Genomic DNA, 24,965 nt, shown 5'->3' on the forward strand with positions numbered 1-24,965 from the left:
TATTACGCATGCCATGCCAGTAGTTCTGTAAAGAAAAAATACCAAAATCCCTGACGATTGATTGACGGTTTATTGGAAGGCAGACTTCCGTTGCTAAAGAGACCATACAATACAGAGCACTGCATTTCTCCTCATTCATAACTAAGAGAAGGGTGCGCACATATACAAACAAACAAAGAAGATGGCGAAAGGTTTGGACATTTCAAAGTTTCAACAACGCTATCTACTAGTCCTCCTGGGTCTGATCCAAAAGCGCCGTTCAAAACCCTTCGTCGATGTGAATGAGTGTTACGATTTTGCTGTAGATAAATAATAAGTCTCCGCTGGTGGTTATAGCACTGGTGTAGTAAATCTAGACTTTGCTGGAGAAACTTTAACAAACTATTGCGCAACACAAAAAAAGTCATATGATCTGCCATTGTTGTATTTGCATACTACAGCCAAAACCCAATGCACATGCGCGCGATGTCGTTTTCTCATTCTTGCGTACTTCAGGGTTTACACGGAAATGAGAATGCCCTTGGTTTTCAAAAACTTGCACTTTGAACCCCGTTTTCAAAAGTTTACGTTATCAGTCCCCTAAAACACAATTTCCGTTTAAACGTACAACCAAATCGCATACATTGTTCTGCGCTTTCACTTGGAAACGGTCTTGTGTAAACGGCCCCTTAGTTTAAAGATATAGTTCACCCAAAAATTTTATATTTTATATATATATCATCCTTATGTTCAAACCTGTATAGGAACACAAAATGTTTAAAAGACTGCTGGTAACCAAACATGTGCCCTATTGTATGGATGACTTCTTTTGTACAGGTGCAAAACCACTAACACATTTGTCAAAATAGTTTTTGTGAGTCATTTTCGAATTTCGTTCCCTTAAATTAACTTGAACATTCCCTAAAATTAAAGGGACCCTTACGAAACAATGCAGTGGGCAGCTGTCATCACCCATTGGCTGTGGATCAGAGTTCCACCACAGATTGGTCTACCATTCAAATGTACACTGACCTGCCAGGGCCAGTTGCCTGGTAGGGCAATAGTGCCACCCACAATACGTGTGTTCAGATGAGCCATTCCACAATCTGTAGCCAATAAATGATAGATAACAAATTGAAGACCACCCTTCAAACAATAATCACTGTGTATGAGTTTGTTTTGTGATTTTACCATTTAATCTCTCTGCATTTGAGCCTGATGAAAAAAAATTATTTTGTTCTTATTGTAACTTGTGTGCATTTACTTGTCATGTTTTAGTTTAGAAAACCATGTAAGAGGTAGAAGGCGAACCTTTTGCAATTACTGCATGTATTATATGTTATTCTCTTGAATCTGATTTGTTAAGTTTAAAATCATCAAACATAGTGTTTAAACTAATAACACATAAAACAACATAATATTATGTTTTTGGTACTTAAGGAATATATAATCTAAATATTAATTTTATAGATTTCGAAAAGTAGGTAAAATCTTATGCTACTAACCATGCCAACATTCGAAGAACATTTGTAAATTAGTGAACCTTGCATCCAATTTATGCATAAAGATGGAAGGTAAGGGTTGAATCAGTTTAGATACCCTCAGGCTACATGTACCTGGCTGTGAATCACTGCTTTACTTAACATAACATTAGTAACTGCATAATTCAACTCTTTTTAAGTACTCAGCTGATTTAACTGATTCAGAAAAAAGGCTCTATACATTTACCAGTAATTACTGCAAATGCAAATACAGAATGAGAAAAATAACTTTCAGTCACAATACATTTAATTCTATCAACAGGCATATGCACAGTCACAAGCAAACTTACCTGCCATGCAGAGCATCATGACAATAAAGCAGAGCAAGATCATTGTAGCATCCCTTCAACTTGGAAAAAACAGGCTTGGGAGTGTTTTCATACTGGTGTACTTTAATTCAGACGAGTGTGCAATAGCACCAACACTGTGAAAACTTAGGAAATAACAAAGGCAATTACAAAATAATCCCTTAACAAAGCACTTTAGCAAGCTAGCATCACATTTATAACAGCATAGCAGGCAACAGCCATAATGAGAAATGAATCTCGTTACCATTTACATGACAGTATAAATTAATTTAAATGAAATACATTACAATGGACCACATACCTCGCTCCGCATATCAAAGGGTGCTAAAGAGTGGTGATCCAGGGAAAGCTGTTGTCATTTACTTAACTTGGACTTTGGAGAACTAGCTAGCAACTTCATAAATTATTTTCCAATTATTACTGCCAAACAAATCAAGCACAGAGTGGTATAACACTTCAAAGAACACTTTAGTTACAGGTTACTGTAATATTTTCCGATCTCGGACTCTAAACATGCATCGTCTTGTTGTCACGGGGTGAATAAGCAGTGGAGGCAAAAGCAAGTCACAAGGAGTTTATTGCCAACGGCAAAACTCAACATACAAAAAGAGAATAACAAAGGCTCAGTCCATCCAGTAAATATAGTTCACGATTCGGCAGGACCGTAGCATAGGCTTGCACGGGACGACTCGGCAATCGTGGAACTGAAGAGTAGACTGGCGATCCTTGAGCACAACGCGAGCGGTCGGGAACCCGTCACAGGTAGACTTCTCAGCAGAGACGCGGGGGAAGACAGAAACTCAACAGAGAGTCCAAACAAACAAACGATCTGACAAACACAAGACAAAAGATGTGAGTATAAATACTCTAATGGTGATTAGAATCAGCTGGCACTAATTCTCCCGGAGGATCGTCAGCGACATCTCCTACCCATACACAACACACAGTGCACGGAAGAGTCAGTGAATTACCCAACCGTGACAGTACCCCTTCCCCTAAGAGCGCCTCCTCGCGCCCCCAGGAGATCCTACTTGCTGATTGTAATCATCAATAAGGGAGTGATCCAGGATTTCCCCAGCAGGAACCCAACTTCTCTCCTCCGGACCGTAACCTTCCCAGTCCACCAAATACTGAAATCCGCGTCCCCTCCGCCTTGAGTCCAGAATGCGATTTACCGAATATGCTGGTTCCCCATCTACGACTCGCGGCGGTGGGGGAACCGGGGCCGGCGGATTAATGGGGGAAAAAAATACGGGTTTTAATTTGGACACATGGAACACGGGGTGAATTCTCCTGTACGCAGGAGGAAGTTTGATTCGGACTGCCACCGGACTAATGACTTTGGTGACAGGAAATGGGCCAATGAATTTAGGAGCTAACTTATTGGAAACGGAGCGGAAAGGAATGTTCTTCGTAGAAAGCCACACTTTGGAACCAACGACGTACACGGGAGGTCTTGACCGGTGGCGATCGGCCTTCACCTTGGTGCGCGCCCCCACCTGGAGTAGAGTCTCAGGGGCTCTGGTCCACGTGCGGTGACACCTCTGGACGAGGGCGTGTGCAGAGGGGAGCGCGACTTCGGAATCCAGGTTGGGAAGAATTGGTGGCTGGTACCCTAAACTACACTCGAACGGAGATAGGCCCGTAGATGACACAGGTAACGAGTTGTGTGCGTACTCCACCATAGAAAGTTTTTGGCTCCAGGAGGAAGGATTCTTAGAAGCCACGCATCGCAACATTCTCTCCAAATCTTGGTTGGCTCTCTCGGTTGGACCATTGCTCTGGGGGTGGTAACCCGAAGACAGACTGACAGTCGCCCCCAGTAACTTACAAAATTCCTGTCAAAATTTGGACACAAACTGGGGCCCCCCGTCAGAGACCATGTCCTTCGGGAGGCCGTGTAAACGAAAGACGTGATCGATGACAGCCACCGCTGTCTTCTTGGCAGAGGGTGATTTGTGCAAGGGAATAAAATGAGCCGACTTCGAGAACCGGTCCACTACGGTCAAAACAACCGTCTTGCCTTAGGAGGGCGGGAGGGCAGTAAAAATTTCTAGCCCTATGTGGGACCAGGGTCTCGAAGGGACAGACAACGGTTGGAGTAACCCATCTGGGAGTCGATTGGACGTCTTAGCCATGGCGCAAGTCGATCAAGCCAAAACAAATTCTCGAATATCGCGAGCCATTAACAGCCACAAGAATCGTTGCTTAACCAAAAAACTTGTACGGTTGACTCCTGGATGACACGCCACGTTAGAACAATGACCCCATCGAATAACGTCAGACCGTAATCCCTCCAGCACGAACAACCGACTCTGTGGACAGCCAGGCGGAGGCGTTACCCCTTCTAAGGCCGTCTTGACCTTCGATTCGACCTCCCATGTGAGCGTGGAGATAAATAGGGTCTCAGGTAAAATACACTCGGGAGTAGACAGGCGTTCGGAGTGTTTAAAAATACGAGATAAAGAATCAGGTTTGATGTTCTTGGAACCTGGGCGGTACGATAGAGAAAAATCAAAGCGACCGAAAAAAAGTGCCCACCGAGCCTGCCTGGAGTTGAGTCTTTTAGCAGATTGAAAGTATTCCAGGTTCTTGTGGTCAGTCCAGACGATAAAAGGTACCCCCTACCCTTCTAACCAATGTCGCCATTCCTCCAATGCTAACTTGACTGCCAATAACTCTCTGTTACGTTCGGTTGGCGATAAGCGATGAGAGAAAAACGCGCAGGGATGCATCTTGTCGTCTGCGGAAGAGCGTTGGGAGAGCACCGCACCTACCCCCACCTCTGACGCGTAGACCTCCACCACGAACTGACGTGATGGATCAGGGGCTATGAGAATTGGAGCTGAAACAAAGCAGCTCTTCAGTTTGGCGAATACAGCCTCAGCTGTATCGGACCACCTGAACGTCGTTCTGGGGGAGGTCAAGGCGATCAGAGGCGCGGCTAGTTGGCTGAAATTACAAATGAAACGTCGGTAAAAATTGCCAAATCCCAGAAATCTCTGTAGGGCCTTACGATAATCTAGACTTGGCCAATCTACCACAGCATTAACCTTGTCAGGGTCCATACACACTCCTTCAGACGAGACGATGTACCCTAGGAAGGCAACCGACTGTGCATGAAAAGCGCATTTCTCCGCCTTGACAAAAAGTCCATTCTCTAGCAACCTCTGAAGCACTCGCCTGACGTGCTGAACGTGTTCCTGGAGAGACGAAGAGAAAATCAATATGTCATCCAGGTAAACATATATGAACTGGTCTACCATGTCTCTCAGCACGTCATTGACGAGTGCCTGGAAAACCGCTGGGGAGTTGGAAAGACCAAAAGGCATTACCAAATATTCAAAGTGCCCCCTGGGGGTGTTAAAAGCGGTCTTCCATTCATCCCCCTTCCTGATGTGGACCAAATGATAAGCATTACGTAAATCCAATTTTGTGAAGACTGAAGCTCCCTGCAATCTCTCGAAGGCTGAAGACATCAGCGGCAAAGGATAAGTATTCTTTACCGTGATGTTGTTCAGTCCTCGGTAATCAATGCAGGGTCGCAGGGAACCATCCTTCTTCCCCACAAAAAAGAACCCCGCCCCCGCTGGAGAAGAGGATGGACGGATGAACTTGGATGCCAGAGAATCAGAAATGTATTTCTCCATGGCCTCCCTCTCAGGAATAGAAAGAGAGTATAACTTGCCCTTCGGTGGAGACGTACCTGGCAGAAGATCTATAGCACAGTCATAGGGACGGTGTGGAGGAAGAGAAGCGGCTCTGGACTTACTGAACACTTCCTTCAGGTCGAGGTACTCTCCGGGCACGTTTGATAAATTCACCGGCTCCTCCTGCAAGACAGGACTAGACAAAAAAGGACCAGCAGACATTAAACAGGACGCATGACACTTAGTGCTCCAGGCAGATATGGAATTATGACCCCAGTCAACCCTAGGATTATGCAATAGGAGCCAGGGATGTCCGAGAACTATGGGGGTGAGAGGGGAGTCCAGTAAGAAAAAAGAAATTTCTTCGGTGTGATTGCCTGATGTGGTGAGTGTCAATTGGGAGGTGGTGAATGAAATAGTGGGTAGCTGTTCACCATTGAGTGCGTTGACAGAAATCCTGTTGGTGAGTGGTATGGTGGGTATTTGTAATTTGCATGCCAAAGACCAGTCCAAAAAGTTACCCTCCGCTCCAGAGTCGAGGAGTGCATGACACTGATGAGACAGAGTTGCCCAGCGCAATCTCACCGGAAGGAGGGTGGAAGAGGACTTCTGGAGAGAGACCCCGCCCGACAGAATCCTCTTCTTTAATGTCGGGCCCGATCTTTTCCTGGACAGTCATAGATGAAGTGGCCTGTACCTCCACAATAGAGACAGAGTCCCCGGGATCTCCTTCTCTCCCTCTCCTCCCGGGAGAGCCGGGCACTACCCACCTGCATGGGCTCGTGATCGTCGACAGGACTGACTGCGTCTCTGCTGCTGCTCTGAGGGAGTCTAAAAACTCTGGGAATCGGACTGGTACGGGGCCGTTGTTCCAGACGGTGCAGGCGAGCATCGACTCTCAATGCCAGTTCAATAAGTCCGTTTAGACTGGTAGGTAAGTCCAGAGTATATACCTTACGTTGGATGCGGTCAGCCAGCCCATGCAAGAACCTGTCCCACTGCTGAACGAGGTCCAGCGGCACTCTGCGACAAGGGTGCGAAACTCAATGGAATAGTCTGCAACAGAATTCTCACCCTGGTGGAGATCCACGAGTAGTCGTACCGCCTCTCTTCCCGCCACCGCTCTATCGAACACCTTCCTCATCTCCTCTGAGAGTGTCGCGAACGAGGAACAGCACGGGTGTTGATTCTCCCACACTGCCGTCCCCCACAGGGCCGCACGTCCAGACAGCAGCGTGAGTACAAAAGGCACCTTAGCATTCTCTGTAGCAAAAGTCTGTGGCTGGAGAGCAAAAACCATAGAGCACTTAGTTAAAAAGGCTCTACAAAAGTTAGGTTCACCCGAATATGCCTCTGGCGTGGGCAGTCTTGGCTCATGCTGTCGATCAGGTGCGGGAGGAGTGGGTGGAAGCGGCGGCGGGGGTGGCACAGTGGGAATTGCCAGCTGTTGTATCTGCTGGGTGAGCCCGGACACCTGTGTTACCAGTGCCTGAACCGCGCGACGAGATTCTCCTCCTGTCTCTCCATGCGAGCCGAGTTGTGCGCGAAAAAATCTGCGAGCTCGGATGCTCTTGCTCGTTCTGTCACGGGGTGAATAAGCAGTGGAGGCAAAAGCAAGTCACAAGGAGTTTATTGCCAACGGCAAAGCTCAACATACATAAAGAGAATAACAAAGGCTCAGTCCATCCAGTAAATATAGTTCACGATTCGGCAGGACCGTAGCACAGGCTTGCACGGGACGACTCGGCAAAATTGTGGAACTGAAGAGTAGACTGGCGATCCTTGAGCACAACGCGAGCGGTCGGGAACCCGTCACAGGTAGACTTCTCAGCAGCGACGTGGGGGAAGACAGAAACTCAACAGAGAGTCCAAACAAACAAACGATCTGACAAACACAAGACAAAAGAGGTGAGTATAAATACTCTAATGGTGATTAGAATCAGCTGGCGCTAATTCTCCCGGAGGATCGTCAGCGACCACGCCTACCCATACACAACACACAGTGCACGGAAGAGTCAGTGAATAACCCAACCGTGACACTTGTAACATGCCTTCTCGAGTTTTCTTGTGTTTTGTATTGAACGAGTGTGAGCGCGGAGTGATTAGCCCCCCCTACAGATAACATGAAGACAAAATAAAAGTCACATGAAATAAAAGGTATCAAACAGGATAATTATAATAAAACACTGATAGAGGTCATCTACAATCATAGAGAACCTCGTGGCTCAAGTGAGATACACACTGTGTTTTTATTTTCTTTAAATCACCATGGAAACCTTGACATGACGTGGTTGATTGACCTGTCTTTCTGGTTTCACACATACAAACTGAAGCAGGATTGTCTTGCTGTTACGCCCCATGGCTCGAAAAGGATGTAACAAAAACGGGGACACAAGAATGTGCAGAATTTATTAACAAAATGCACCTATACATAAGAAAAACAATGGAGCATGACATTTTCAGGTATCAGTGGTGTAAAGTTAAGTGTAGGCTTGAAGGTGTAATGAATCAAAATGTTAAATGTATAAAGTATCCAAAGTCAAATCAAACAAAACAAGAGAAACCAAGCCCAAAAGGGCCATGCTCCTCGTCAATGGCCATGTTGGCCTTTTTAAAGGCATGACCGGAGTTCAACGGCAGATGTCCTCAATAAACCCATCTGGGAACAATCAGTTACATACACAGTAGCGACAACGCATGGGCCATCACACTTGCCTACATTCACTTTAGAAAGAAAGCTTTTGATATTATGATGCCAGAAATTAATTGTTTTGTTCAGATTCTCCTGTGTCAATGTCGAGTCCAACCACAACCAGTGAAGATCTGCCTTATCCATTTGTGAAGGCTGATGTCCCATACAACCCAGAGCCACAAACAGAGAGAAAGAGAGAGTGCTGCAACAACTCTTCAAAATGATTGAGCTTCAAATGATTCATGTAGACTTCATACCGGGCTAGTCGAATACATTGAGCTAGAGGAAAATAACTGTAATTTTTGATAACTATTAGTCAATAAACGCATTGTTTCACAATATCTATGTAACCCCATTAGTCTAATGACAAATAGTCTAAACATTGCTGTTTGTTAATCATTGTGTATTAGTCTCTAATTCAGAGAGAATTTCTTTCATTTACTCTAATACTGTTACATTTCTGGGCACAATTTTCATTACGCCATCCTACGTAGGCTTGGTAGATATACACATGTGTAAAAAGTGGTATGTACGATAAAGTTTGCTAATAATGTTCGGTGATTGGATGCTTAATGGCTTTAACCTGCTTCCAATGTGAATGTAATGCTATTGGGTAATGAAGGGGTTGTCAAGAGATACTGAGGTGATGAGAGACAAGAAGTTTGTCATGGGTGAACAACATGTGAGATGTAAGCAAAACATGATTTTATTTCTGTTTAAAACTGGGTATATTCATTGGCCTTTGTCAGGCAACAGTCAGTTGTCCCCCTGAAACATTCAGTGGCTCCTGGTGCATATTGCCTCCTTGTTGGCAGTAATGCCGCTCGGGTTGGCGCATATGAGACTGCTTCAGCACCGACGTAAGAGTCGGGTTTCCGTCCGTTTCCTCAGCTGGTGTCCCGTTAGCAGGTGGCAATGTGTGTAGTGGTACGACACACCTCCCTGCTCGGCTGAGGTGCAGTGTGGAACAGGCAGGCATAGGCCCTAAGACTGAGCCCTGTGGTACACCGTACTGGACTTGCGATTTGCGTGACACCTCATTGTTTATTGCTACATATTGAAAACAGTCGGATAAATAAGATCTAAGCCATTTTAAAGCTATTCCCTTAATGCCGACATAATTTTCGAGTCTATGGAGGAGCTTGCTGATGTCAATGGTGTCGAATGCAGCACTAAGATCTATCAGCACCAATAAGGAGGTACAACCTCGGCCAGACGGCAAAAGCAGATAATTTGTAACTCGGCACGGATACCCTAGCGCACAGCTGGCCGCGGGACAAGCGGAAGTACGCCTTCCCCCCAGTGAGCCTCATTGCACAGGTCTGAGCAAGGTCAGGGAAGAGGAGCATCAAGTCTGAGTAGTTGCGCCTTACTGGCCCAACCAGACTTGGTTCTGGGAGCTAATGCTCTTGATGACAACTCCCCCCTGGCCGATTCCTCTGACGTTGCAGGGGAAGGGCACGTTGTGGTATCCGAGACCAGACCTCTGGGACCTCCATGTCTGGCTTCTGGATGGGACAATGAAACCCTGAGTGGTCTGCGCTAGAGACCATTACACAGGCAAGGGCCCAGGCCACGAGGCGGCTGTACGTTTTTAAGTGGCGCCTCTTCTTGTCCTGGTGTTCTTCTCGCGGAGAAGACCCACGGAAATGCTCGATCGGGTACGTGCTGTCCTTCCTACAGGAGAGGCTGGAGAGGAAACTCTCCCCATCCAAACTGAAAGTGTATGTAGCCGCAATTGCCACTCATCACAAACCAGTTGCTGGCAAGCCCCAGATATCCGGGTATAAAACGGGAGCCGGCGTGCTCATTCATTCACCTTTTGTGCTGAGGAGCCTGAGAGCATCTCACAATCGCTGCAGCGGACGGCTAGTGTTGTGGCATGAGGGACATCAGGGAACAGAGGTTACATACGTAACCGAAACGTTCCCTTTCTGTCAGTCTCTCGACGTTGTGTCGAACCGACAGATGGGGTTCCTATTGAAAACGCCACAGCACTAAGCCGCGTCACAATCTCTAGCGAAGCAACGTTGACCGGCCTGGGCGAGCCATACGTGAGCCCTATTGCAAAATTTGTAACCTTCCAGTGGGCAGGCAGGGGCTCCCAGAGCTTTTGGCAAAGATGAGTAGCACCTGCCCTCGGCCACCAACATGGTCTCACCAAATAGGGGAGAACTCATGGGAGGTATGTGCGGAATGCCGCAAGGTGGATGTCCTCCTGGGGGAGGTCATGGGTTGCCACGCGGGGAACCACCTCATGACGACATCTCAGACGGAACCACCCTAGTGGGGGTTATTACGTGTGGGGCACTAGGTCCGGTTAGAGCTATATATAATAACTCAGCTTGATACCCGGCCATAGGCGGCAGGGCTGCTCCGCCAAGCCCGCCACCCTGAGTGCTTATTGATGGATGGACAGACTGCCTATTCTTCACTCTTGGGGAAAGAAGGGAGGCAGCCCATAGCGCACTGATCCACCTAAGAAGGGGAATGGCGCTATGCGCAGGCATACGCCCTACGATCGCTGGTCTCACCTGTTGGCAAGACTCGAGCTGCCGGTTCCCCACGGAGGTTGCAAGCCTCTGCGAGGTATAGCGTAGCCCAACCCGCAACTCTACAGATGTCTGCCAGAGAGGCGCACTGAGCCGATGCCCACGAGGAGGCCACACCCCGAGCGGAGTGTACCGTCACTCAAATGGGCAAGGGCTAGGATCGGCACGCCGTAGTGACGGCGTGTGCGATCCAGCGCGACAACTCTCCTCGGAGACAGCACTTCCGTTGCTGACCTCCATAACAGACAAGAGCTGCTCAGGGCCTTGAAGCCCTCCGTGTGGTTCGAGTAGAGGCGCAATGCGCTTACTGGACACCCCACGTACAGGTTGGGTCTTTCTCCCGGTGTGGGAGCGCTTGCAAGTTCACCACCTAGTTCCCAAAGGGGGGCGGCAGAACTTTGGGCACGTAAGTCGGCCGGGGTCTCAGGATCACGTGAGAGTCACCGGGCCTGAATTTTGGCAATCGGTGGACACGGAATGCTTGCAGGTGCCTCACCCTCTGGATGGACTCGAGCCCCAGCAGGAGAGCCAACCCCCCTCGCAGAACGAGGAAGGGGGCTCTCCGCAGGGCCCGAAAAAAGGGGACCGAAAGGTCCACCTTAAGGCCCCAAGAGGGTACACGGCGCAGACGAGGCCTTAGCCCCTCGCGCCGTAGAGGAACCTAATAATCAGGTCATGCCGCCCCAGAGGCTCACCAGCAACTGGTACGTGATAACCGCGACAGTGGGTACCCACGCTCCAATGTGGAAGGGGAGATTACTCCCCAGCCTCTCCTGCAATAGGACAGCACGTTCCTGAGCGAGCAATTCCGCGGGTCTTCTCCTCGAGAAGAGCACCAGGACGAGAAGGGGCGCCACTTTAAAGGCATCCAGCCTTGTGGGCATGGCCCTTGCCTGAGTGATAGTCTCCACCACTGTGGGGAGTAGATCATCCAGGAACTCCTCGTCCCATCCAGGAGCCAGACCCAAAGGTCCGGCTCGAATCGCCAGGGGATTTGGCCAGGGGGAGTTGTCGTCAGGAGTATTAGCTCCGAGGACCAAGTGTAGTTGGGCCCGTAAGGCGCAACTAGCAGCACTTGATACTCCCTTCCCAGACCTTGCACAGGACCTGCGCAATGAGGCTCACTGGGGGGAAGCATACTTCCGCTTGTCCCGCGGCCAGCTGCTCGTAGGGCCTCCGTGTCGAGGGGGGGCCTCGTCCAGGGAGTGCCCAGCGGTACTGGGTGGTGTTCAGGGAGGCAATAAGCCGGCCCGCAGGGGTGGAGTTGTCACTTCCCACAAGGTGTCAACTGACGAGAGAGCGCTTGGCTGTCTGGTTCAGGACACCCGGTGGGCGTGTGACATGCAGGGGCTTTTCCACCTGCTGTCTCCACCAGGGGTGGAGTCTTCACTTCCCACGAGGTGTCAACTGACGAGAGAGTGCTTGGCTGTCTGGTTCAGGACACCTGGTGGGCGTGTGACATGCAGGGGCTTTGCCACCTGCTGTCTCCACGGGAGGAGGCGTTTGGGCGTGTTGCGATGACTGCAGCGAGCGAATGCCACCCTGAGGTTTAGTACGCTACGCCGGTCGTGCTGTCCGGGCCAGTATGCTGGCTCTGCACGAGAGGCCGGAGCCTCATCAGTGCAAGCAGGACAGCTAGCAACTTGAGGGCAGTGATATGCCAACGCAGACGGGGCCCGTCCAGCGACCCGACACTGCGCGCCCGTTGCACACCGCACCCGCACCCCGTAGGGAGGCGTCTGCCGTTACCGCGACCGGCCTCAAGACCTGCCCGGGGTTAGGATGCGACGGCAGCAGGCGTACTGACGATACGCCTACTGCCAGTCCGCTCTCTCCAGGGAACTCATCTCTGTAGTCAGTGCTGTTGCGGTCCCTTGTGCGTCAACCCGAGGGGGACAGGCCACCCCCGAGGACACCATGCCCAGGAGCCTCTGAAACTGATTTCAGGGGACCGCTGGCTGCTGCCTGAAAGTTCAAGCAGCTCAGCACTGACTGTGTGTGCTCGAGAGCGAGCACGCCGTCATGGAAACAGTGTTGAGTTCTCTACCAGGAAAAGGGGAGCTCTGCGCCAGGGAGAGCTGCACTTTTTCCCGGCTGACCCGTTACTGACATGCCAGCCCCTCGACAATGCCGAGGGAAACTGGACATGAGAGTATGCGGTCAGTTGTCATGAACCACTCCTGGCGCTTCTGCGCCTCCTGAACGGCACCCTTGCAAGGTGCTGCTCAAGGTATGCAGCGACCCCTGGTTTTGGGGATGATGAAGTGCGGCTGTAGAAGCCACTGGACATCTCGGCCGAGGGGACGGTTCGATCCCCTTCGCCAGAGAACATCCTTGCCTCTGCTGAGGTAAGAGGATGCCCGAAGTCCAGCGGAGGTCTGGCGAACTGGATCGAATGCCGAGACGGACCACACTCCCAGCCACCGTGATGGTTTGAAATGCTAACCAAGCACCCAGGGACCTCACAGGGGGGGCTACGATCTGCTTCATCAACCCGCGGGGGTTGGTTCAATGACTAGCAGTGCTGGTCCCACCCGGGGGGAACAGCTCCGCTAAATCACCTGCCAGGCGATGGCGCAGCTCGACGCACCGTCGAAGCGAGAGTGCTGAGGGCTGCTTTATACTCGCCATTGCGTGCCGCCACGATGCAACGTCGAGTTGCCGAACACCATCTTTCAGAGGGTGAGAGCGGCTGCAAGTGGGACCCAGAGAGAGACCTCTCCTTGTGAGAAGGCGGGCACTAGGCCCCCGGAGGGGCCCAGAAGGTCTTGGGACGCGGCAGGGACCGCCCCAGTCCGACCACCCAGCGACCAAGGCTGGGTCGGGCCCGATGGTTCAATCTCTCTAGGTGGTCCTTCTCTCGACGTCTTTTTCCGGGGGGACATCTGCGGGGCACCATAACCGGAGTCGACGCTGGAGAAGGCCGGGGCTGCTGGGGGGCAGACCACATGCGAGACCTCGACAGCCGAAAAGCGGCCGGGTCACAGCAGGCCGGTCTGTTTCTACACTGTCAAAAGACTGCTGGAGCAGTCCTTGACAGCGCCACTAATCAGCCGACCTTGCGAGAGGGGAGTCGGGAAAGTGGCCTTTCTCGACATCGCCCACCTGCACAAGATTGAGTCCGAGGCGTCTTTCTGGGCCACTGATGTGGACATCGTCCGACCCAGCCTGCGGTGCCACCGTGGTCCCCGGAGGGCCAGTCGGCGGCGGCACTACTTGGGTCGGTCTTACCCCGTGGGGCTCTCTTTAGCGCCCTGACCTGCAGGATGGCCATGGCATAAGAGTGGTGGCAGCTTGGCCCACGGCACTGCCAGCCTCAACACCAGAGATGTCGAGACCTTACATGCCCTGGACGGTGAGTCTAGGTCAAGCTCCCCAGGTGGCCGCCGTCTGCGGATACCCGCGACTGCATGCTCCACCCAGGGTGCATTGACATAGTCCCTAGCTGCCTCCCCTCCCCGAGGGAAGAGAGGGCGATAGAGTCAGCTAGACAGAAGCGCGCCGAAGGGGGCGCTCCAGGTCTTACTGAACTCCTTATGCAGCTCGGTAAAACTTGGCAATTGAGCCGGGCACGGCTTGGAGTCGCGCCCGCACCCAATGTGCGAAGTACCCAGCCGCGAGCGCCAGGGCTGCGGTGCACCGCAATCCGACACTCACGGCAGTCCGAGCGAGCATGGCTGACATCTTGACGTCTGCTCTCACCTGTGCTCGACCTCCCGAGGGAGGGAGCTTCAGGGAATTGCCAGAGTCTGATGCCAGCAGGTCGCGATCCGATGTTGCAAAAGACACCTCATCTCCACGGCTCGTGTCCGAGCGCGTGGCTGAGGAATAAGATGGCTTAGGACCATCCTTGGGGAACTGCTAAACAAGCGAGACGGGGCGCGAGCGGTCCGCGAGCCGGTCGGCTGACGGATTAACGCTCACAATAATCCCCACATCACCCTCGCTGCTCGCCGCTGCTGACGGCAGGGCCGTAGCCGCTGTGGTCACAGAACGGGAAGCAAACGAGGTGGTGGCTGGATCTTGACAGAACATAGCCACCGTGACGCAACGTCTGAATAGCCATCCGCCCGCAGTGCGGGCAGGACGAATCCACGAGGCTGCCATAGTGGTCTGACCCCCGAACACCTGCGGCAACCACCGTGTCCGAATTTAACTGTGTCACCGTGTCAAATTTAATTCGCCAATTTCATTGGCCTTTTCAAAATAGTCAGAAGATGATAGGTTCTCAGGGGCGAACCCCATCTGTCGGTTCGACACAACGTCGAGAGACCGACAGAAAGGGAAGGAGGGCTGTCTCCAAACAGAGGTTGGCGCACTGGATCGTGGACGACATTACGACGGCACACCGATCACAGGACTGCCCGTGCCCACTGACAGTGAGGAGACACTCCACTCGGGGTGTGGCCTCCTCATGGGCACTGGCTCAGGGTGCCTCTCTGGCAGATATTTGTAGAGCTGCGGGTTGGGCTACGCCTTCGCGAGGCTCTATAACCTCCGTGTAGAACCGGTGTCAGCCCGAGTCTTGCATGGTGCCAGCACGTGAGACCGATGGCCGGTAGGGTGTACGCCTGCAAAAGCACCTTCCCCCCCTACGGTACTGGACGGCTTCTCGCCATTAGAGATACAAGGGCTCCGTCTGTGGTGGCCGAGGGCAGGTGCCTCTCATCTTTGCCAAAGCTCTGGGACGCCCTGCCAAACCCACAGGATGGTTACAATTTCGCGCTCACGTCTGACACACCTAGGCCAGTCACCGTCGCTTCGCTAAAGATTGTGATGCGGCATACTGCTGTGGCGTTTTCAATAGGAACCCCATCTGTCGGGTCGACAGAACGTCGAGAGACCGACAGAAAGGGAAAGTCTCGGTTACGTATGTAACCTCTGTTCCCTGATGGAGGGAACGAGACGTTGTGTCCCTCATGCCACAACACTTGCCGCCCGCTGCAGCAGTCAAGAGATGCTCTCAGGCTCCTCAGCACCAAAGGTGAATGAATTCAGCACGCCGTCTCCCTTTTATTGTCCGGCATGCAAATTTCATTCGCCAATTTCATTGGCCTTTTCAAAATAGTCAGAAGATGATAGGTTCTCAAGTCAAACCCCATCTCTCGGTTCGACACAACGACTCAGGGAACGGAGGTTACATACGTAACCGAGACGTTTTCATGTGCTGACTCCTTTAAAGCATTTGTTTTATTTTTAGTGCATGATTTTTTAGTTGTCAGGTAATTGCCATTTATTTCATAATGCTACATATTTCTCATAAATTTTAATAAAGTAACTACTTTATGTTCTATAAAGAGACGTCCCTTCTCCATTACTTTTGTATTATTTCTCTCCTGAAGTGAGGTATGACATTCCTGTGCTGCAGGAAGCGCATCAGGATGAGAAGAGACGCCACTGACAGCGACTGTCGCCTAGTGATTGGTGCTCTTGCGTGAGTGACCGTGCTCACGACTGCGGGAGACCGGTGAAACGCGCAGCTGACACTCATTATCTCTCCCGCACAGTATAGACGTATCATCTTCCAGAGGGGGATTGTCGGCAGGCTCTGTGGAGAGAGGAGAGACAGGTGAGTGAAAGGGTTTGAGGAGTGAGACGTGGAATGAATCCCATATTGGGGTGGTAGCTTCACCTTATATGTAAACTCATTCACTTATCATAAGATGGGGAAGGGACCACCGAATCTGAGACTTTTTTGCACGGGGGTGTCTCGGCCGGTTATCTTTGGTAGAGAGCCACACTTGTTGTCTGGGTTGGTAAGTCGTTGTAGGGGCTCTGTGGGCATCGCCGTCCAACTGATGTCTCCTGATGTACTTTCTTTCATATTAGTGTATTTTATTCATAGCATACATTGTTACTTATCACTGTTGTTGCTAAACTTATCCTGATATCTCAATAACCATCTCCTGGTAATTTACTTGAAGATCTTAAACCAAAACACTCAGCGCCGTTAGCATAGCACAATCGTGCTAGCGGGCTTTCTGTTTACACTGCTAAATATCATCTCGCCTTCTAGTTTTCTTGTGTGCTAACGGTTTCTCTCTTAAGCGCATATACTAAGAATCACCGAGCAGCCTTGGTAAATTGGAATTACTCTTCAAACCCGGTGAGTTATGGCTTCTTCTCTTATTATTGTCACTTGCACCTCATGTCAAATGTTTAGCTTAGCCTTCTCTGTCAGCGGCGAGGGCTTTATATGCGATAAAAGCAGGGAAATAGCTAGGCTGACAGAGAAGATCTCAGAATTAGAGTCTCGCATCCAATCTTTATCTGAGGATAGTAAGAATGTAAGAAGCTTAGAAAGCACTTTGGATGCGAGCAATATTAGCGTGCACAGTTCGGTTCCGGTTGAACAACCCCCGCAGCTGGGAAGCTTTGTGACTGTGAGACGGTGTAGTCGCAGGTCAAAACACCACTCAACCGTTCCGACTACAGTCTCGAACAGGTTTGCCCCGCTCAGTGACGCACTGACTGAGAAACCTGCTGAAAGTGCCCTAGTTATCGCTGATTCTATTGTTCGGAATGTTAACACTGAGGCACCAGCCACTATAGTCAAATGTTTACCGGGAGCCAGAGCTCCTGACATCGTCAAATTTAAATGTGCTGGCTAAGGCTAATCGTAAATTTAGTAAGACTGGAGCTTCTCTACTGTCTAGAAATATGGCACATAGTCTTAATGCTAAAACTTGACTCACTGGGGTCCAGGTCAGGGAGCAGACAGAATGGCTTTAACCAACGGTCTGCTTGCAGAACACACTAAATACACAACATGCGATAATACTTTCTCCCAAACATCATAAAATAGAGACTGTGTCTGTCCCCTGGATTAGGAAACATAAAATAATGCTTAAACCTCTCAAAGGTAATTTAATTAACGTTAAACTAACTAAACATGAACATAATACAGATAATCAACTGTTACGACTCGGATTGCTAAATATTAGATCTCTCTCTAATAAAGCACTTTTTGTTAACGATATGATAACAGATCATAAAATAGACATGCTCTGTCTAACAGAAACATGGCTAAAGCCAGATGATTATATTGCTTTAAATGAGTCTGTCCCCCAAGATTATTATTATAAACACGAGCCTCGCCTAAAAGGCAGAGGGGGAGGTGTTGCTGCACTTTACTGTAACTCTTTTAGCATTTCTCAGAAGTCTAATCCTAAATACAATTCTTTTGAAATCATGGTACTTGATGCATCAATACCTAATACTAAGGACTAAACATCTTTAAAATGTATTCTGGCTATTGTATATAGGCCTCCAGGGCACCACACAGATTTTATTAAAGAATTTGGTGGGTTCTTATCAGAACTAGTACTGGCTGCAGACAGAGTCCTTGTTGTTGGTGACTTTAACATTCAGGTAGATAATGATACAGATGCTTTAGGAATGGCTTTTAAAGACACTCTTAACTCCATGGGCGTTAGTCAACGTGTGTCAGGACCTACTCACCTTCGTAATCATAGTTTAGATTTAATATTGTCTTACGGTATAAACGTGGGCTACGTAAAAATCCTTCAGCAGAGCGAAGACATTTCGGATCATTATCTGGTATCATGTTTGCTTCACTACCCAATGGTGGCAAATCAAACTCCAAGTTAGAAATATTGTAGAACAATAACTTCGACTACAAAAGGTGCGTTTCTTGATAATTTGCCTGAATTGTCTCAAATCTCTAGCATGAGTAATAACGTTGAAGATCTTGACTTTACCATTGAAAATATTAATGCCACCTTCTTGGAAATGCTAGACATAGTTGCTCCTCTGCGCTTAAAGAAGATTAAAAATGACAGACCGACACCGTGGAATCAGTGTTGCCAACAAATTTTCAGGGGAAGTGGCTAAAGGCAGATCGATTTGTTGCTAAAAGTTCCTAAATGACGTTGTGACGTCATTGCGCTATGACGTCATTACGTAATCGCAACACAAAACTACGCCATTATATGAAATACGTAGATATTATTGTTTATATTATATATATATATATATATATATATATATATATATATATATGCACGCACGCACGCACGCGCACACACACACACACACAGCATTTGTAAAAGTAAAACAAACAAACAACACGATTTTTTTCTTTTTAAATACAACATTGATATTGAACAGTTAAACACTTTTGAACAATTACAGTTTATGTATGCTAATTTACCATTGAAATTACACATTAACTGAACAATTAAAGCACTGTGGTAGTTGATATACCCAAAAACAACTTTTTTAATTTAATGATCTGTAAGACTGGGGCTTTATTAAAGCTGTTCATTTATTCAAGTAATTTGTTTTACATTTGGGTATAAAGTGTTTTAATTCTACAATATATGCTGTAAAAGGGTAAAAACGTCTCAGTGCAGTCCTTTTCAGGTTAAACGGTGGCTACTGCAGTTGAATTTTCCTATTGGAAGTTGTGATGCCCTTACCAGCTCACCACGCCCTTACCGTTTCATGTGTTTTTTGGATTAGAGTCACTTTCCAAAAGTTGCTAAAAGTTGCCAAATAGATAAACAAAATTGCTAAATTTGTTGCTAGGTGCTTTATGAAAAAAAGTTGCTAGGGTAGTCTGAAAAAATCCTCAATCTAGCAACAAAATTGCTAAATCGGCAACACTACGTGGAATAATGAACACACTCAGGCTCTAAAGAAAGAGGCACGAAAAATGGAGCGCAACTTTAAGAAAACTAAATTAGAGGTATTTCGTACTGCCTGGAAGGATAGTATTAAAAAATACAGGAAAGCCCTAAAAACGTCTAGATCTGCCTACCTTTCATCACTAATAAAAGAAAACCAGCATAACCCTAGGATTTTATTTGATACAGTGGCTAAATTAACCAAAAATAAATCGTCAGCGACTTCTGATTCTGTATACCAGCATAGCAGTGATGATTTTATTAACTATTTACCAATAAAATCCAAGATATTAGAGAAAAAATTATAACTATGCAACCAGAAGTGAATCCTGCTGAACAAACGACTAACTACAGCGCCTCTAAGGAGAAATTATATATAGATCACGATGAACGCTCTAAAATCATTATATCATCTAAATCAACTTCATGCATGTTAGACCCTATACCTAAAAAAAATTAGATCCTCTATCTAATTTTCAAATCTACCTTTCTTATCTAAAGTTCTGGGAAAAGTAGTCTCAACTCAAATATGCTCCTTCCTCCAAAGGAATGAGATTAATGAAGATTTCCAGTCTGGATTTAGAGCACATCACAGTACAGAGACTGCTCTGATCAGAGTTACAAATTATCTGCTTATGGCGTCCGACTGAGGTTGTATCTCCTTATTGGTGCTGCTAGATCTTAGTGCTGCATTCGACACCATTGACCACAGCATGCTCCTACATAGACTTGAAAATGATGTCGGTATTAAGGAAATAGCTTTGAAATGGCTTAGATCTTATTTATGCGACCGTTTTCAATAAGTAGCAATAAACAATGAGGTATCACGCAAATCGCAAGTCCAGTACGGTGTACCACAGGGCTCAGTCTTAGGGCCTATGCTCTTCGCATTATACATGCTACCTCTAGGAGATATAATAAAGCGATACGGAGTAAGCTTTCACTGTTATGCTGATGATATGCAACTCTATATTTCCTCGAAGCCTCATGAAACACAGCAATTCCATCGAATAGTCGATATAAAAAGTGGATGAGTAGCAATTGTTTATTACTGAACTCGGACAAAACTGAAGTGTTACTTATCGGACCGAAAACTGCCCTACGTAATAACCAAGAATACTGCTTAACTATTGATGGATCTTCCATAGAACCCTCATCTTCAGCTAAGAATATTGGCTTTATATTCGATAGTACTCTGTCATTTGAGAACCAGGTCGCCAACACCTGTAAAATTGCGTTTTTCCATCTTAAAAATATATCTAAACTACGTCATATGCTGTCACCATCAGATGCAGAGAAGCTTATACATGCCTTTTTGACATCAAGACTAGATTACTGTAATGCACTATTAGGTGGTTGCCCTGCAGGCCTATTACAAAAACTCCAACTGGTCCAAAATGCGGCAGCTCGAGTTCTTACACGTACAATAAAGTATGAGCATATTAGCCCGATTAGCATATCAGTCGCTATTAAATTATTAATGATAATTTTAAATCTAACTTTTTTTATTTTGCCTTGTTGTGCAAGCACTGTCGAGCTTGTGCAGAGGCAGCAGTTTTTGCCAGAGGGGAACTGGAATCCCCTGGTTAGGCCTGGTTTCCCTCTGAGGTTTTTTTTCTCCTCCAATGGAGTTTTGGGTTCCTCGCCACCGTTTGCATACTGTTTTGCACTGTTTGCCTGGCCGGGGGGGCTGCTAGTTTTTCATAGTCTTATTTAATTAACACTGCATATAGGAATTTATTGTGTGTCTGATATTTGACCTGTGTTTTGACTTCCATAACCTTTTATGTTTTACTTATAGTCAATGTTTTCTTGTACAGCTGCTTTGTAACAATGAAAATCGTAAAAAGCGCTATATAAATAAAGCTGACTTGACTTGACTTGATGGCCCTTTGGAGATGCTGGTGAGCTGAATCCAAGACCTTCTTGCTCCTCAGTGGCCGGTTACATTTACATTTGTAAATGTAAATTTACAAATGCACCAGTAAGTTACAACTTAGCTTAGTTTTGACTTAAACAGGCACTAAGATACAACTTACGCACTACTTAATATTATTGTGTTGTACCATTTGTGTTGTCACTTCCCTTTTAAAATAGAGAAGATTATGTGATGACATTTCATTTTTGATGGCTCTAAAAGAAGCGCCTTAGTTGCCTCCGTGTGTGTATATCTGCCTGTGTTGTGCATGTCAAAATAAAATCATCTTTTTATTTCATTGGCGGTTGGCAGTAAAATGATATCACCCAAATCGCATGTCATTTATTATTGTGTTAATAAGGCTGTATTGTTTTGAATCAGCTTTTGTTTATTGATCTGACTTGAAATATGTTATTCATGATAGGTAGTATTCTATTTAATACATTTGTTCTACCATTGTTATTATGTAAAATAAGTTTAAATCAAGAATGTTTTGAAATTTACAACATTTTAACATAACTTTTTCTCATTAATTTAAAGGCTGCTTTTGAACTGTTGTAGGTTAAAGTCATATTATGAGACTATGCATTACTTTATGGAGAGTTTAAGAACTAATAGCTACTTTCTGCCTTAAGACCAAATGGTGCAACCGAATAACATGCAGATTTAGATAGAAGCTAGAAGTTACTAAGCCTCTAGTGAGGAATTTACGTTCACATTTAAGAAAGAACTTACCAATGGCTGGTGCAACCCTACCCTGGGACTGAGGGAAATTCTGACGGATCTCCCAACCAAGGGAAAAATGAGGGCTAGAAGTACACACGGGAATGGAATGAGGTTGGTAATTGACTGCCAGAGGGAGTTCTGTGCTTACTCACCCCATCCGAGGAAACTGTATCCAGTAGTTCTGGTGGTTGTGGCAGAAGGTACAGATATAACAGGATATCCTGGATCCTTCTCTCAGTTTGGCCGTTGCTCTGTGGGTGATTTCCAGAAGATAGGTTGATCTGCCCCAGAACAATATCCACGGTGGAGTTCTCCAGAACCAGCAAGCAGATGTCCTCGACATGAAGGTGACCAACTTGGAGTTTTAGTGGGCCCAGATGTCCTCGGCCTAGGGGTTTTCCCGTTATGGACTTGATTTTTTAAGAAGTGTTGTTTGGAGTTGGTTGAAGTCTCGTTTAGAGTTGGAGTCTTGCCGTGATTAAGTTCCTCCTGGCTGACTATGCTAGAGTTGAGGAGGGCTTCCACTGAAGTGCAGCAATCAGTGGTAGTAAGTGATACAACAGTGGTAAGTGGATGTACATGAACTGAGGAAGTAATAACAACACTCACCGCGGGACGAGGCGAGTGGGACAATTCCAAACAATATGTCCTGGGGAGCCACAGTAGATGCATAGACCCTGTGTCAGCGGACGATGAGGTTCGAACCCAGGACAAACATGTGTTGTCGACCTCCATGGGCTCCACAGCATGTTCTGGGGTGCTGGACAATTCTGGCTGGCGGGTTGGAGAGAGTTTTTGTCCCTTTTGGCCTTTCATGCGATTCGCCACACAAATGGAGAGTTGGATGAAGCGCTCAAGCCCGTTGGTGTTGTCGTATGCAGCAAGATGCAACTGCAGAGACGGCTCAAGTCCTTGCCTGTAGGTTGTCAACAGGGAGTGCTCATTCCATCTGCTGGCGACAGCGGGGGGAAAGAAACCAGAGATAATAATCTTGGATGGAGGTTCTGCGAAGAGACACAGAAGAACTGATGAAATACGGTTAACAGATATTTAAATGCTTATATTCCTAACGGCAGCATGCACCTGTGCCCACAGGTGTAATTTAAGTTTAACGTAAAAATTTTGAATTCTACACAAATATTGAGGGCTGTGTTGTATTTGTTTACATGCACAAATATTTACAACATCATTGTTATGACAAAACTGATTCCATCAACCTAACGTACATTTGAACTAAGGTAAACTAGATAAAAACACATTCAATATTTTTGATAATTCCGAAATATTTTTGCATATCCGTTTCCATTTAGGCTTTTTATGCGCATTTTCAATATATCTAAATAGTTAGATGAAAAACCCTCAGAGATCGCACACTTCTCCCCATACTAACTAGCCAGATCTAAAATGCCCCCTTATTCCGGCACCTCGGAATTTACAAATTGCACTGATCATTTGTATTTCACAGAATAAAGAGTCATATACATATTTTGAGGAACACGACTGAATAAATTCAGACTCAGACAGAATTTTTCAGACACAAGTGGACCCTTTTTCCTGCCCTGAGAGGCCCTGTGTTGCTTGTTTTGTTCCCCCTTTCCCCCTTTCTCTGACACATGACTGTAAATCTTCTTTTCATAATTTTTTCCTCTTTGCCTTCACTCTCTCTGTAATACTTCTTTTATGCCCATCCTTTGTCAATTCACCCCACAAATCACAATTTAACATTGTACTCATTCCTTTAAAGATAGTTCTAATTCCTTTGACGATTTTTACTGTGACTTTGTAACTCAAAATCTTTCTTAACTAAATGCTAGACAAGCAAACAAATCTTTATAGCCATAAACACATAGCTTATTTATTATGTGCCGATAAACTAACAGAATATAAAACAACACAATGTATAAAAGAAAAAGGAGACGAGAGAACAGACAACAAACATAAAAAAACTTGTCATATCAAGTGATATCTAAATTTATTTAATCTTGTTTTCAGATATCACAGGCACTGAGGAACTGATATCACAGTTTCAGCTGAAAGATATCTTTACAAAGATACCTGGCTGTGGAGTATAAATTCCAGTCATTAACATTTTTATTAAAGCTTTGATCTATTAATAAATTGGATATGTTATTCAATATTTTATTGCGTAGAGTCTTAAATTAAGTTAATGTTTCACCAACACAACAGGAAAATATAAATTGGATGGGGAAAAGTGTAAACAGACTGATTGTCTCTATAAAGTATTTATTTTAAAGATATTACAGATATTTTTGTGGAGATTGCCGTTGCACCCCAATTTGAGTTTGATCACTATACAGCATGCATGTAAAGTAGTCTAGAACATTGGATGGGAGCCAGGTTGAATTTTAAGTGACCACTCTCCTAAATGTCTTCTCTCTCTCTCTCTCTCTCTCTCTCTCTCTCTCCACACATTTGAACTGTCTTTCTTCTTGTAAACATTAAAAATAAGGCAGCCTGTACGTACACCCCCCTTCACATGTTTGCACTCAGCATCTATTCCTCTGCCCGTTTAATCACCGCCTACTGGCCCCTGCCCCTATATAAGTGTGTTTTCAGTATGCAGTACAAAGAGCAAGAAGCTATGAAAGAATGAAATAGTGTAATGATAAGGAATATGTCCTCGGTCCAGGAAATTACCATGAAGTGTAAAGTCCTGTTCTGTTTATGGTGGGTGGGCCTAATAAAGCCAGGTGAGTACTAGTGCACATTATAGCATTACATTTTTTTTATCTCTAAATATAATTTATTAAATTAAGTAAATCTCCACATTTGGGTATACATCTTCACATTCATTCATGCACAATTCATTCATGATTAACAATTTATACAAAATGTGATTTGTAATGGTGAAGTTCTATACAACTCCTTGTACAGGAGCTGTTGTTTTGGTTGTTTTTAATGCACTGTACAAATCCCCAATATTATTTTTT

General features: G+C 46.5%; 1 protein-coding gene across 3 annotated transcripts in view; it reads left to right on the forward strand.

Annotated features, from left to right (window-relative positions):
- The first annotated feature begins 24,603 nt into the window (after positions 1-24,603).
- Positions 24,604-24,965, forward strand: part of LOC306905776 (uncharacterized protein) — a 56,262-nt gene continuing 55,900 nt past the window's right edge. For all 3 annotated transcript variants that reach the window (XM_079476665.1, XM_079476666.1, XM_079476664.1), the window contains exon 1: positions 24,604-24,725. In XM_079476665.1, coding sequence (XP_079332791.1) covers positions 24,638-24,725 — 88 coding nt within the window. In that variant the 5' untranslated portion in view covers positions 24,604-24,637. The remainder of the gene's footprint in view (positions 24,726-24,965) is intronic.

Source organism: Barbatula barbatula, assembly GCF_947034865.1.
Source record: "Barbatula barbatula genome assembly, chromosome: 16".
Lineage (NCBI taxonomy): Eukaryota > Metazoa > Chordata > Actinopteri > Cypriniformes > Nemacheilidae > Barbatula > Barbatula barbatula.